This window comes from Melanaphis sacchari, unplaced genomic scaffold (assembly GCF_002803265.2).
Source record: "Melanaphis sacchari strain LSU unplaced genomic scaffold, SCAv2.0 Contig484_pilon_pilon, whole genome shotgun sequence".
In the NCBI taxonomy this organism is placed as follows: domain Eukaryota; kingdom Metazoa; phylum Arthropoda; class Insecta; order Hemiptera; family Aphididae; genus Melanaphis; species Melanaphis sacchari.
In genome coordinates this window covers 72327-87783 of record NW_020271323.1, presented here as the reverse complement: position 1 = coordinate 87783, position 15457 = coordinate 72327, and the positions used below count along the sequence as shown (strand labels likewise).

The 15457-nt window shown below is 26.0% G+C and overlaps 1 protein-coding gene and 1 pseudogene across 1 annotated transcript; both read right to left on the bottom strand.

Moving 5' to 3' along the window:
• Positions 1–1013: 1013 nt before the first annotated feature.
• On the bottom strand, positions 1014–12498 carry LOC112598383 (annotated as a pseudogene).
• Positions 12499–12546: 48 nt separating this feature from the next.
• Positions 12547–13437, bottom strand: LOC112598382. The gene is made up of 2 exons (XM_025344810.1): positions 13389–13437; positions 12547–13310 (listed from the first exon to the last, which is right to left on the bottom strand). Exons 1-2 carry the CDS (start codon positions 13435–13437, stop codon positions 12547–12549), a joined length of 813 nt encoding a protein of 270 aa, XP_025200595.1.
• Between the last annotated feature and the right edge of the window lie 2020 nt (positions 13438–15457).

The following is a 15457-nucleotide window of genomic DNA, read 5'->3' as shown; positions in this document are numbered from 1 at the left end:
ACCAGGTGGTGATTTTTTGTTATGGTTTCCTAAGCTAGCATCTAATCACGGCGAGAAATTTAAAATTACATACGTGTTTTTTTTTATTTTGTATTGTGAACCTCTGATCTCAGTAAAAATCGCCACCTGGTGCGTTAGTATCGAGGGACATTTGTTGTGAAACGCACTATAGGGTATTTAGGGTGGTATAAAATTTTGTGGCGCAATGATGTGAATATCATAACAAAATTTCTATTTTTTTTCATAATTTGATTATTGTGTGTGTCTCAATTTCAATCACAACCGATTTATTATGTACATTTCATTAAAATAAAGAATGACTAAGTAGATTCAACATTATAATAATTGTAATGTTGCAATTATTGCATAGTTGCATCGTACTACCTACTTAGTATTTATTAGGCGGGCCGCACACCAGAGAAATTATAAACACGAAACTTTTTATATGCAATCGGTTTCAGAAACTAGTTTCACGTTGATCTGTATATTGAAGAAACTTAAACAATGAAACTATAGAATAAATGAAATATGATTAGTTTTCAAAATGTCGTCTGACGAGGACGACGTGATTTTGCTTTGGTGGTGGGCACGTCAAAAAAAAATTTCAAAAAAACGTCGTTATTGGGTACATCCGATAAATGTATCTAATATATGTTCTAGTACTAGTGTTGTTGCAAATGAATTACATAGCGATCCAGATAAATTTAAAACATTTTACCGCATGAGTAAAAGTAATTTTGATAATTTAGTACATATAGTTGGGCCAAAAATTTTCAAAAAAGATACAAACTTCAGGATTGCAGTACCAGTAGAAGAAATTATTTTAATTACATTACGGTAATTACATACATTACTACTAATTTATTATTTGAAAAGTAATTTCTGCATTATAATTTAATTTTAGTTTTAATTTTTAATTATAATTTGATTATTAAAAAAAAATATACAACAAGTATCTAAGTATGTTTAGTCAGTTTTATAAATATGTGTATAAAAAAATGATATTGTATACATCATTCAGGCATGTAGTATTCTTGGTTCATCGTATTCGAAATTTCCACGTTTGCTTTTGAAATGTCTACGTTAGTCAAATTGTTTGTCAATGTTGTTTCTGATGATAAAGTTTGATTCCACGGTACATAATCAAGTCCTGATGAGGATTCACTAACCCATGAACTTAGTGGTGTAGAGCACAAGCTTGTGTTGTTACCATGACTAGTATCCTGTGTAGTTTTTAAAATATCATCAATCAAAACATTCACCTGAGTACGAAATTTTCTAAATTGTGTATTATTCATTTCATTCAAATCTGGCAGTAAACTTAACAAAAATAATTTTTTTGGATTTTCCTCTGAAGTACGTTATTTAGCCTTAATATAATCTATTACACATTCATCTACTCTAATGATATTATTTGAATTTTTCTTCTTTTTCAAGGGTGGTTCAATGCTAACGACTTTATTTTCTACAATATTATTTGTATTTGTAGAAGGAATTTCTTCGGTTATTGTTATGTTATTGCATAAATCTGTATTATTGTAGTTGTCTTGAGAAGATGATGCGCCTTGGTCGTTGTCATTGTTATGTGTAGGAGAAGGTAAATTTCCCGGTAGTGAATTTCCTTTTTTCAAGTTCAGATAAGGTCTTATAAACTGCATCTTGTCTGTAAGGTAATATTTTTTTTTTGCAGCTGATCCACTTTTTTTGGTAATATTTCTTGTAAATACGATCCGTAAATTCCTCCATGTCTCTTTACAGTTTATAACTAAACAAATATATATTAATAATTAATATCGACCATTAAACATTTTTAGAATTAATTATTTAAATAATTTATTCGATTCACATATATCATTTTTTGTATGTATTTTAAATGTAGCGCTATTTGTCATATTTTCAAAATAAATAATTTTCTTAACCTCATATCAAATGTACACAAAAAAAAAAAATTCGTTACGATTGGTTTATTATTTGGACGTATACCCCATTGCGGACGATGTGGGAAATATTTTTCGAAATGCCTCTGACAATTAAAACTAGATTATTAAAAAATATTAAAAAATTGATTTAAGTCTGTTAAAAAAATATTATTTCAGATTTTTAGCCACTGGATGTAATTTTAGAGCATTGGCTAACATTTTATGAGAGGAGAGACTACTGTTGGTAAAATAATTGCAGAAACTACAGAAGCTATTTGGGAGTGTCTACAACCTACCTATTTACCAGTACCAAGTTTAGAACTATGGAAAAATATTGCTGCACGTTATGATCTATTATGGCAACTACCCCATTGTTTGGGCTCAATCGACGGCAAACACATACGCATAAAAAAATTCAATAACACAGGATCAAGAAATTTTAATTATAAAGGTTTTTTTTCAATACAACTACTTGCTTGTGCAGACGCAGACGGCTGTTTTATCACTGTGGATATTGGAGATTTGGGTAGAAATAGCGATAGAGGTGTGTTTAGATTATCTCGTTTGGGTAGATGGTTAGAAATTGGAGAAATGGACGTTCCACAATCAGAACCTTTACCACACGACAACGAAGGTCCCAATTTTCCATATTATTTTTGTGGGGATGAAGCTTTTCCTTTAAAATCTTATTTGCTACGACCATATCCACAGAAGACTTTAAACGATCAAAAACGAATTTTCAATTACAGATTAAGTAGAGGTAGAAAATCAGTCGAATGCGCCTTTGGAATGATGGTCTCCAAGTTCAGAGTTTTTGAAACACCAATCGCGTGTTCTGAGTTAACTGTAATATCTATTGTAAAATGTGCTTGTGCTCTTCACAATTACATACGTAAAACTGAGGAAAAGTTATATGAATCACAAAATATGAACAGTCAAGATGAAATTAATATTCCCCAGCATTTAAAAACAACACAACACCAACAAGCAGTTCATAATTTATCGACAGCAAGTTCTGTGCGAGAATATTTATCAAGTTATTTTTTAAGACCAGAAGTTTCATTACCGTGGCAGTGGAAATACGCAGTTGAACCAAATATTTAGCATCAATAGCATCTATATAATATTAAACATATTTTTAGCTATATTCAGTAGCTAATTGTTATGTTTCTTTTATTATTATCATAATTTTGTAAGTAATATAAATAATAACAAGATATCCAATCCGATGTTCCCAAACTTGTTTTTACATTTTTTAAAAATCGTTTTTTACATACTATAATATTTACAATGTATCAATAATAATAATTATAATATTTACAATACAAAATAGTTATTTATATTAACACTAACCTGTATCGTTTACCTCTTTAGCAATACTTTCCCAAGCTAGTTGGGTTGACTCACGTTTGCTATATTCGTTTAAATTATAATTGTACAAACATGGATATTTTTCTACTGCTTCAACTAATAGTGTATTAAAGACAGGATCTTCTTTTACGGCATTTTTAATTAACTACAGAATATGTTGAACAAAAAATATATGAATATAAATAAATAAATATATAAAGTATAATTTAAAGTATGATTTTGTTTTATTGATTAGTTTAAAAAATATGTTTATACTAACTTACTTTATTTCAGTACGTCGAAAAATTCGAAAAAAATATTGTTTTTTAAACTAGCACTAGTATTTTAAGTATTATTATATTAATAATAAATATTAATATTAATATAAAAATATTGAATAGTAAATAAGTTTATAAATCAAATTATATGAGTATAATTCACTCAGTAAAAACTAAAAACGTGCATGACTGTGTGAAAATGTTCATGAAACTGAAACAATGAAACCAGAATAAAAAATTTCTTGTTATCAATTTCGTAAATTATAAATAAAAATAGTTGCATGAAACTCGGTGTGTGTTTCCTCATGCAAATATATCGGCTGGTTTCATGCAATTATAGTTTCGTGTTTCATGTTACAAGTTTCGTGTTTATAATTTCTCTGGTGTGCGACCCGCCTTATACGATACATAGTAAAAACATTTATGACTTTACTACGATTATTCTTCATTCTGCATTCGTATGCAGTTTTTACTTTAAATGAATTATAAGTTATATTTATACAGAATAAATTGAGAATTTTTTCATTAAATGAATTCCATATTATTCATATTCTATACTGAAATTAATTTTGCCTTGTATCTATTTGAATAACTATGAAATTTCTTAAAGAAAGATAAATCTAGGTCCTAGAATAATAAGTGCTATGTCTATCGATAGGAAATAATATGTTTATTGAAAATCATAAACTGTATTGACGATAAATCGAATAGTTTTATTAGTAATTTCAATAATACTGCAATATATTTAAATGTATTCAATGTATAGTTACTACTTTACAGTTTGTTACGCAAGTCTAAAAACAATTTGCATCATGATACCTTTGCCCCCATAATAATGTAACTGCCAATACTTAATAGTTACTAATGCTTTGTTGTATGTAACTAAGGCAATAATTGTATTCATTTATGCATAAAACTTGTTTTAAATTCACATTAAAGTTAATATTGATAAGCAGCAGTAGTTATGGGTATTTGTTATATTCTGTGCATAAAGATTAGAGATCTCTAATCTTCGTGATACTGTGTATTTAACTACCTATTTTGAATAAGAATTTTTGTGATATAATGTTGGCAACGTGGGCTATGCAAAAACACTTTAATTTATTATTATGAATGATGCAAGAAAATTAATGTTTCAACGTTGGTATCACTAATTTGCCGAATTTTGATTTAGTGATATCTTATTGCTGTCAAAATCGGAAAACTCAAAACTGTACACATCCGTTATACAACGCGTACCATTATCGTCATTTGTCAGTGATTTTAATTTAATATAAAAAATTGTCATTTTGTCTTTTCTTCACTTCATTTTAACACACAATTCTTTTTTTTTGTTTTAACAGAAGCATTAAATCCATTTTAAAGGTATAATGTATTTAAAATTTATTCAATAGACCTGGATTCGTAGTGTTATAGTTAATATTCATACAGGATAAGTTATGAACAAAATAAAAGGTAAGAATATTATATTGATTTCTGTCATTTGTGGTATATGATATTTTAATTTTTAAATGAATAATAAAGTGTTGAAATCTATTTTTTTCAAATAATCTTAAAGTATTTAAAAATTAAAATATTTCAAAGTTTGTGTTGATAGAAAATAGCTTATGTTTAATTTGTAAAGATTGATCAAATCTAATCTGCTCTTATGTTAAGGTTTACTACAAAAATATACTCTATTAAAGACCAAATTAATATCCCATACTTCTGTGTGTTTGATGTGATTTGCAACAAACTTCGTTTTATATGTGCTCGTTCCTGTTCAATGAAGAGAATCTAGGTGTTCCTTGACCACATCGGCTAATAGTGAAAGTTCCAAAATTAAGATTATTGACTATTATTGTTGTAAGTATTTTTATATAAAATAACATTAAATTTGTATGTTGTTAAATTTTGTTTTCATTTTTAGATTACAAATAAAAATATTATGGATGCAGTATTATGTCCTAGATAAACATTTGGCTAGCCATTGAATAATATATCTGGATATCTGGAGAAAACAACAACTTTAATCTATTTGGAACTTGTTTAATAAGTATTAAGAATTAATATATAATCAAATTACCTATTATCAGTAAAAAGTTTGTGTTCAATTGCTTATAGAATGTTTAATATTAAGCAGATAATCTTAAAACCATTACAAAAAAAAAAAATAATCTTGTCCTTCTGCTTAAAGATAAATTAACAACAAGTTCACTATGTATTTAAAAGTATTTTAAAGTGAAAAAAACATTTTCATATACAACATAACACTAGATTACACATTTACAAAGTAGAAAGCTTTATAAAAATCTCAATATTCATTGGATCATCTTGAAACTTGCACCAAAAGATTTATCTCGTTTTTTGTTTATAGATAAATTAACATCAAGTTTATTCTGTTTTTTCCAAAGTTTTCTAAAATACATGACCAATATTAATATATAATGTAACAGTAGATTAAAAATTTTCAAAACTGAATACTTAATAAAAATCTGGGTACTCGTCCAATATGCATGTATGAAGTCTATTTATGTCATTTATTATTATGTTAATACTTACAGAATCCTCTTGTATTAAGTTGTAAAATTTAAATTCTATTAATTTAATAATTGAATACTAAATAAAACGTCTTTAAATATTTTTAAAATAAAATATATACAAATACTGATAATCTAAGAACTTTAAAGTCTTTTTATGTAACTTTGACTTAGTATTTTAAATATTTTAAAATTGACTGTTGTTACCTACATGGCTACATGTCAGTCTATTTCGTGATCCATACCCTACTACTGTCTATGTATCTTATGTATAATATAGCCATGGTGAACAGTGAAACATGAGAAATTTTTGTTTTGTAGAACTAATTTTGTGTGTTTATTTAAATATTAGAGTTAAAAGATGTATCATCAAACTTAGAGGTAATAACATTATTTGTGTTCTCTTGTTGGTTTTTTACGGCATTTTAATTTTAACCGAGTTTTAAGTATGTAAAATATTAATACTTAAAAATGATTATTTATCACTTAAAAATTAAAATACTGTAAATAACCAACAAGAGAACTCAGGCAATGTACTTGCTTTTAAGTTTGATAGAAAGTCATTTAACTCTAATATAAAAGCTAAACACACAACATTAGTTTTACTGAACGAACATTAAGCAATATACTAATATGTTTGTAAAACGGTGACAACACTTGTGAGAGTAGCGTGTTCATCAATCGATTTATAGAGTTCAAATTAAAAGTATACAGTTTTTTTGATTCAACCGTAAATTTATTTAGTAAAATACATTCATTTTTTTTTTTATATATTTTTTGCATAGATCTCCAAAAAATTTAGAAACACTGACTATGTGGAATGCAACTGTTGATCAAACAATGGAATATGGAAACCTAGTCATACAGAGAATTATGTGACCATCATTTTGAAACAACTGATTATAAAGTTGACAATGGGAAAGGAGCTTTAAAATCAGCAGCGGTCTCAACAATTGATTTTATGGTATGTTGTTCAAACAGTAATAATGGATATAAAACAATACAATTTTATAAAAATAATATATTTTTTAGGAATACAGCAAAAAAATGTCAATAAATATGCGTAGTAATGCAGGGCAAGAAGGAACAATTGTAAAAGAAACCCCATTGGTAATTTTTAATTAAGTCTTAATTTTTTTTCTTTATATACCTACCTTACCTAAAATAAAATTTAAAAATGATAAATTTCAGAATATTGAATACCAATTAATAGCGGATTCATATTTCAACAAAGTTAAAAATTTAAAAATGAAAAAACGAAAATGTACTAAAGAAATTAACTTATTATACTCCGAGTTGTTGAAAAAAAAAAACCTCTTCAATCAAGAAACAGATTTAGATTCTTCGGATGATGATCTAAAATTATTTTCCATTTTTGTAGATACTGAAATGAAAAAATTAAAAAAAAATAAAAAGGTTTATTTAATTGCAAAATACAAGATTCAAAAAGTACTCACTCAAGGACTACTTATGGCCTTAAAATCCGAAATGTAATCTAATTTATTCGAGTTTAATCAGTTTAAGTACAGTAATTATTATACTATTCTTATGCTACATTTAAGTAGTAAGAAAATTCAAAATATTTGCTTTAATAGTTTTTAGATACTTATCATACATTCTATGTATGAATGCGATTACGTTTTTATCTAAATTGAGCAATTATCGGATGTGATCTCTTGCAGATTCGAAGTAATAACAAATATCAATTAGTTTGTAAAAGATACATTGCGGTCAAATTTATTTCTAGTATATTGATTATTTATTCAGACGTTTCAATAAGTTTGATATGTTGTACTTTTATTTATTTAATCACGATAAAATGTAAAAAATTAACTATCGTTTTCTTATCTTTTACAATATAGTTGTGTGTCTATAAAAAAAATGTCATTATAAATTAAGGGCATTAGAAAATGTATTTTTTAGGTCATTTATAATTATTTTTAGATAAGTTTTAGGACATTTCTTAAAGGTTCTATAAAAATATTATTTATAATAAATTTATAAAATGTATGTATTAAAATTACATCTTATTTTATACAAAAAGTTACTAATATTTAATCAATATTTTGTTTCTAGCATGTTAGCTTTATGTTTATTGTTCAGTACTTGTTTACAAAAATGTATTTGTATTTATAGACTAGAGATGTATATACTCAAATGTTTAACTACAGTAATAAAGTAATCTGTTCTATTATCAAGTAGAAAGGTTATCATTTTTATTATACCTAAAATTCGATAAACAATAATCCACTGGTTGAATTCAGTACTTGTTGACTATTAACAGAGGTAACACTATCGAGCTATAAAAAATGAACGTAATTTCTTGTATTGTAATAATTACATGTACAGTGAAAAGGTAACAATTTTTATAGTTCAAAATAATTATAAACTTTATTAAAACACACCTCTATATCAAGTATATTTACTTTGATGTGCGTATATAATAAGTGCTGTGCTAAATGTTACACCAATAACGAAATATTTATTGGACATTGAAATTTGTTTTTTACACAATAATACAGAAGAACTCAAAATAGTTTGTGTAGTCTGTCTCAAAGTAATCGGCAATAAAAAAAAATTCTCGTGAAAGAAAAACAATAGACAGCGTTGTTGAAAAACCATAAAAAATTTAAGACAAGAGCTTAGACATCATGAAAATTAAACTCAAGAAAAATGCAAAATGCTAGAGCTTTATGTTATAACTCCAAAAAAAAAATTATACTTTGATGAAAAAATTAAACAATCAATAGAGTTGGTGGGAATAAATTTTATGTAAAATAATTATATGTTATTATTGATAAAAATATAAAATGACTAATTAACTTAAAACAGAAAACATTCTTACAAAACGTTTTGTGTTTAAACCATGGGTGATTGGGCCACCGGGAATCGAGAGTTTTCAAATAAGTTTTTTTTTTAAAGTATTTTTAGTCAAAAAATTATGCTGAATCACATATTTTTTCTACTAGTGGTTGACCGGCTGAATATTTACGGACCGTAAATAAATTCGGCCAAATGGGTTTTATATAGATAGTGGGCCAAGGAAAAATCTCTTACATGTATTTTTGATGATGAAGGTTTATATTAAGAGGTTAGTTTAGCATTAAATTCAATAGAAAACTTAAATAAATTTATACCTGAAACAAAATTAAAAGCTAATGATTTAAAACATTCATTTTTACCTTATTCAACAATCTTAACTGTACTTATGTACGGATTTTTAATATAATTAATACACTTTCCAAGTATCTTTAAACAAAGTGCATGGATTTGTTGAAGTGTCAAATAATGGTTAGAGGAGCAAATACAAATTTAAAAAAAAATTCAGAGACTTCAAAGGAGTAAAAAAATTTATAGATATTATTTATATTAAATGAAGTATAATATGTAACAATGGACAATACTATTACAAGCATTGAACAAGTTTTCATGAAATAATAAATATTATATTGATTTTGCATGTTGAATCAGATGACGGTGATTTATTTAATAATTAAGTACAGAAAGGTCACTGTAATACTTGAGTGAATTGTGCTATCTGTTGTTACTATGTTCTACATAAATACAATTTAGATTTTAATGCTTTCAGTAACTTAGCATTAGTTTAGAAATATCTGCTTACCTTTCTGTGATCACAAGTAGATAATAATTTGTGACTTAGCATTTCACTATAACATTGGATACTACTTATACTATTAAGTTTATATTTTTTTTTGTAGATAGCTCGTGAAAGATCTTTTTCTTTACTAAAATGTAAATAAAGTACACTTTGTACCAAAAATAAATTATAAGCTTTTATGCTCATGGCAACAGAAAAAAAAGTTCTATATAAAATAGACAATGAAAAATCATCAAATTACTGAAATCTAAAATCACATTGCTAATGAACAAATTGTCTTACTAAATATATAGATTGTAATATTAATAAAATTAAAAATATTTACTTTTATTATGTTATTTTGATAATTAACAAACAAAGCAAATTAACCCAGACTAGGTAATAGGTATTGCTTGTGTTTATATCAGCTGTTCAAAAAAAAAAAAAAAAACAGACAGTTTAAAAAAATGTTGATTTTGAAGCGTATTAGTAGTTTTCATTTTTCTTTTTATTTATGCAATTAACTAAAATACATATAGAATATATCTACTCCTTTATGCCTGAGTTTGTAATGGGATAAGGTGTTATACAAGATGTTATAACGTGCAAATTTAATAATACAAGAAGAAAATATTTATTTATTTAATATAAAATATTATATACAAATCTATTGATAGAACTTAATAATATACAATATCTTCCAGAATTATAAGAAAAAAAAATGTGTAATTATGTTTAAACAAAATTAGTAATAATTAAGGCTCGGATTATTAAGTAACTTGACTAAATTTATTGTCGTAAATTCCATTTTTAATATTTAATTTTATGTGTAATTAAAATTTATTTTATTAGAATTAAATTTAATAAATGCATTTTTTTTTTGCTTTTTTAAGGATTTATTTTGCTACAAAATCTGAGCCCTAATAATAATAGATGCTTGGCTAACTCAATAAGTGGACCGGTACTTAACTATTTTCCCTGTCTGAAACATCTTCACAATCAGCTCCTGATTGTTAAATATGCCCAAGTAACATCACTTTTTTGTAAACGTTATCATGGTGATGAAATGGTTGCAGCGAAAATTCTGGCGGCATAAAGTCAATGGTAAAACGGTATAACGGCGATATAGTCTGATATCGAAACTGTTGGGGCGAATTGTCTCAAATTGAATCAATCACTTTGTTGCTAAAAAAAAAAATGAGAAAAATATTTTTAAAATTATTTAAATTTTCTATTTTTTATTATCATAAGTTTTTATTTTTTAGTATTACAAAATTGATTGTAAATAATATAATTTGTTTAAAAATAATTTAATATATTAAAATGTAATAATATGTATGAATATAAATTAATAATAAAAAAAGAATATATATTATTGTTGATTTGATGTTAAGAGAATTGGTAATTCGTATTGTATTTTTTTATTATTATAAATTTTTATAGTTCGGTCAGAAGGGTCATATTATTTTATAAATAAAATGCAAAATAAAAATCACACGTTCTAAATAGTTGAAACACGAAACGAATTTAGTTTTTTTTTAAAACTGTATAGCATTTAAAAAAAATGCAAAAATCAAAATCCTAGCTCAATTTAAGTATTCTGTCATGCGATATTCATAGACTTCATACATCAACACGGTTAACGTTTAAAAGTTCAAACGGTGTCGTATATTTCACTCGTGCAGGTAATATTTATACTACACCATCATAATAATGAATAAATTTGTGTTATCTACTGCTGTACCGCATCAATGATAATCCAATAATTTTATTATTTTATACTAGTCCTACAGGCTAGTTGTTATCAATATGAATATTATCATTATAATTTAAAAATATATGAAAATATTATTTATTTTATTATTTAAAATTTTATTACAAATGTTCTTAATTTCTTTAACTATTTACAAATTATAAATTATTTATAATTATTACGGATTCTTCGAAAAAAAAAAAATTACAATTTTATCCTATTTACAGAAAAAAAATACGTCTGAACTTATAACAGAAAACAATAAGGTAATTAAATATTTATATTTCAGTTTAATTGTCCTGGTTAAGACTTTGTTTCTAAATGATGTAATAATTTAATTGAATGTTTTTAAGCAGACCCCAAATTTGTATGCATTTGTTTATTTTTCTGGTTGTTTAACTAAATTAGCTTCATGTGTGCTTTATGATACAAAATATACACAAATTTCAAAAAACTGCTCTAACTGAATGTAATGAAAACATATGTACTTCTACAGAATTTTAATTATTTTACTTCTTTGCCAGTTACTACTGCAACTAGCGAAAGATCATTTTCGACACTGGTCGCTGAAAACATATGAGGATACAATAAATGAAAATTGACTTAACGGATTAACATTACTGAACATTCACCGTGGCATAAAAGTATCTGTTGAAGAAATTATAGAAATATGACGAGAAAGAGTCGACTCATTTAGCATAAAAAACTAAATTAATTAAATAAATTGAAAATTTTAATAGCTAGAAGTAAACAAACATTTTCTTTTGCAAATTTTTTATTTTTATTTCATGTTTTAGTTCTTAATTAGTATATTAGAATATGATTTATTATGTTAATTTTCATTTTAACAATGCTAACAAAATGAAAACATGAAAATAAACAATTCCAATTGACATTCCTTATGCACCAAATATAATTAAAAGAAATCGATATAAGCAAAATTTAATTTATAAAAACCACAACTATTTTTTCTACATCTATAACATAATTATCATAGCTTTTTGAGAGAACTAAAAATAAAAAATAAATTTAATAATCTAAGTCAAAGTATATTATACATACCGATGGTTTGCCAAATCATTGTGATGGGCGCTCATTGTCATTGTCACATTCTGTATTTTATACACTTTTATATTTTATTTTTCTGAGTATTTTCAGGAGGCAAAACAGCTTCATAGTGGAGAGTAGCCCAGACACCTGGTTGATTTCGACTTTTACGCTGATTGATTAGATGACATTTTTTCTGTAGGTTTGATGGCCAAAAATCCTCAAAACTTGTTTCTGGTGGATAATGGGTCTTTATATCATTGAGGCTCACCACAGAACAGGATTCGCCATCATATAATTCTTCATAAATGCCCATAACTTTAAAACAAAACTTCAAATAAACCAGGTCCCAATTTTTAAGTTCCACAGTTCGTGTTAATAGATGTTGTGTTTGCCCTTCAAAGTAGAAAAGCGGAAGATATTTTTTGTTATCTTTAGTGAAGTATGGAACAAAAAATGAATTTATACGAATATAACCAAATTCTATTTCGTTATTATCAATAGTTGGACTTATTTTATTATAACATGCTTTTAAAAATTTATAAAGTTCCAGGACATCCTCTAAATGGACAATGCAATCTTTGTTTGCAGTGAAGTCATAGTGCCCATACACATTTTTACAATATTTTGTGTTGATGTTGTTCAATAATTTTGCTTCGGAATTAGTCATATAATAACTTTTCACTGATGTGCATGTATAAACTTCTGGATGAAAATAGTGTAGATAGGAATCCAGCAAGTGAGTTTCAGCAATCCGCATTGATACAAACTTAAAATGTTCACCGTTAACTGTACGTGTGATGTATAGAATTGGATATCTTGTGAAAGCATACCAACCAAATCTACCTATACATTGCATATGAGCGTAAAATAACATTGTCTTTAAAAGAAACTTGAAAAACAAGTATTTCATATTTTACTTACCTTTGAAACTTTCTACATCTTTACTATTTTCAGGTAATACTTGTGCCATTATGATAATCCAAGTTGTTTTCTAAGTATTTCCAATATCAACCTATTGAGTAATAATACATTAAATAATAAATATAATATCAATTATGTGTTAGCAATATTTAAAAATATTTTTAATGTCAATTATTTTTTATAAATTAAAAAATTATCTTAAGACAAAGAATTTTAAGCATTTTAAAATATCTAATAGTACTTTTTAAATTATATAAAAATTGCACAATGCTACTACTATTAAAAAATATAATTTTTTTTTTTTTATATAATTCATCAATCTAATATTATATTACACAAATTATTACAATTAATATTTAATATTTTGTCATCAAAACTAATTGAAGGACGGTGGTAACTGTTTTTTGATTCATATACAATAAAAAAAAAATAGTTAATAGTTCGTTTAAAAAATGTATAAAATAAACACAATGCCAAATTTCATTAAATTGGTGGTATAGGTACTGTTATGTTAGTGTTCATTGATAAAGATATTGATACTTTACTGAATTACTATTTTATCTAATTGCTGTATTGTATTATGTATAAAAACTATTTAAGAATTATGTTTAATTTACCAGTCAAAATTTAAATATTATGGACAAAAGTAGGACATAATTGCAACTTAGCTCAAATGTTTTGATTGATATGGTTTATAGTGTTAAATTTTATAGATCAGTTTTAAAATATATTTATTTAAATACATAATAATAATAATAAATATGATTATAGTTTCAAAATGAAAATTTTTTACAAGTAAAATATCTTAATTAATGTCTTGAAAATAGAAATGTATAAATTTTCTATGATTTCAACAGTCCAGTGGCACCCAAGATATTTTTGAGAAACTAAAGCTATACATTTGTACGTTTTTCAATTATTTTTAAGTTATTTAAGAATTTATATTTTCATTTGCAATAATAGTCGAATATTATATTATTATATGTCCATATAACCACAATTCAACATCTACTACTACATTTTCTGCCAATAACGGTGATTAGTATATGATGGACTATGAGTAAAATGTGATCTAACACGGATTCGTAGAATAATATGTATTACACTTATAAAAGTAATAAAATATTATATAGGTACCTTTAAAATTTATGATCTGATACGTTTTCTATTACAATAACAGATGACAATACAGCATACTTACGCATAAAATAACGTGATGCAAGTCAACCAGTAAGACACACGCAGGAATAGGACAAAGACTGAAATCGAACACAAAAGAGGATGTAAACGGCACGCCGATGTTTTCTGCTTGTTTTGAACGCCGAAGTGGTTAGTTAGGTTGAAGTTCGTCCGTTAAAATTGTACAGCTCATACACCGATGTAGTGGTCAGTGCGAAGTAACGCGGTTTTATGGCGGGACACGTCATCCATCAACAGTGTTGTCGATCAGTATAGGCAAAATTTCAAACTTATATTATTATTGTGCAGACTTAAACAATAAATTTCTCGTCCGGATTATGCTGGAATTAATAGCATTCTTTTTTACAAGTTAATGGTATATATAAATACATATTTAAGGTATGTTTTCAGTGTAGCGTTATCACTAAGTAGTGTGCTCATTTGGGGGGAGGGGTAGAGAATAGAAGTTAAAATCCTCCCTTTTTTTTGCTTTTTCAACTATAATATTACACGACCCGCGACCTATAATTTGGAAACCTCTGATCTAGGGCCTACAATAGTGTTCGGCGATTGTAAACTATACCCAAAATATAGATAAACCCAAAATCACACATGTTACTTGCGCCGTGGTAAAATGTTATACATCAATAGCTATATTTTTGCAAAATTATCTTTAATGTATACTTAATTCATTACAACTGTAAACAATATGAATAATGAAAATATATACTGCATTGTATCCATTTTGAACACCATACTCGGATAAGCCTAACTATTTAAGTCCTTGGTTAATTTCGATATATCAACTATGGTTCTAAATTATAAATTGACTGAATAAAAGTTATGACAATTTTATTAAATAAACGGTTAATTTAAGTGCGTAATTCATA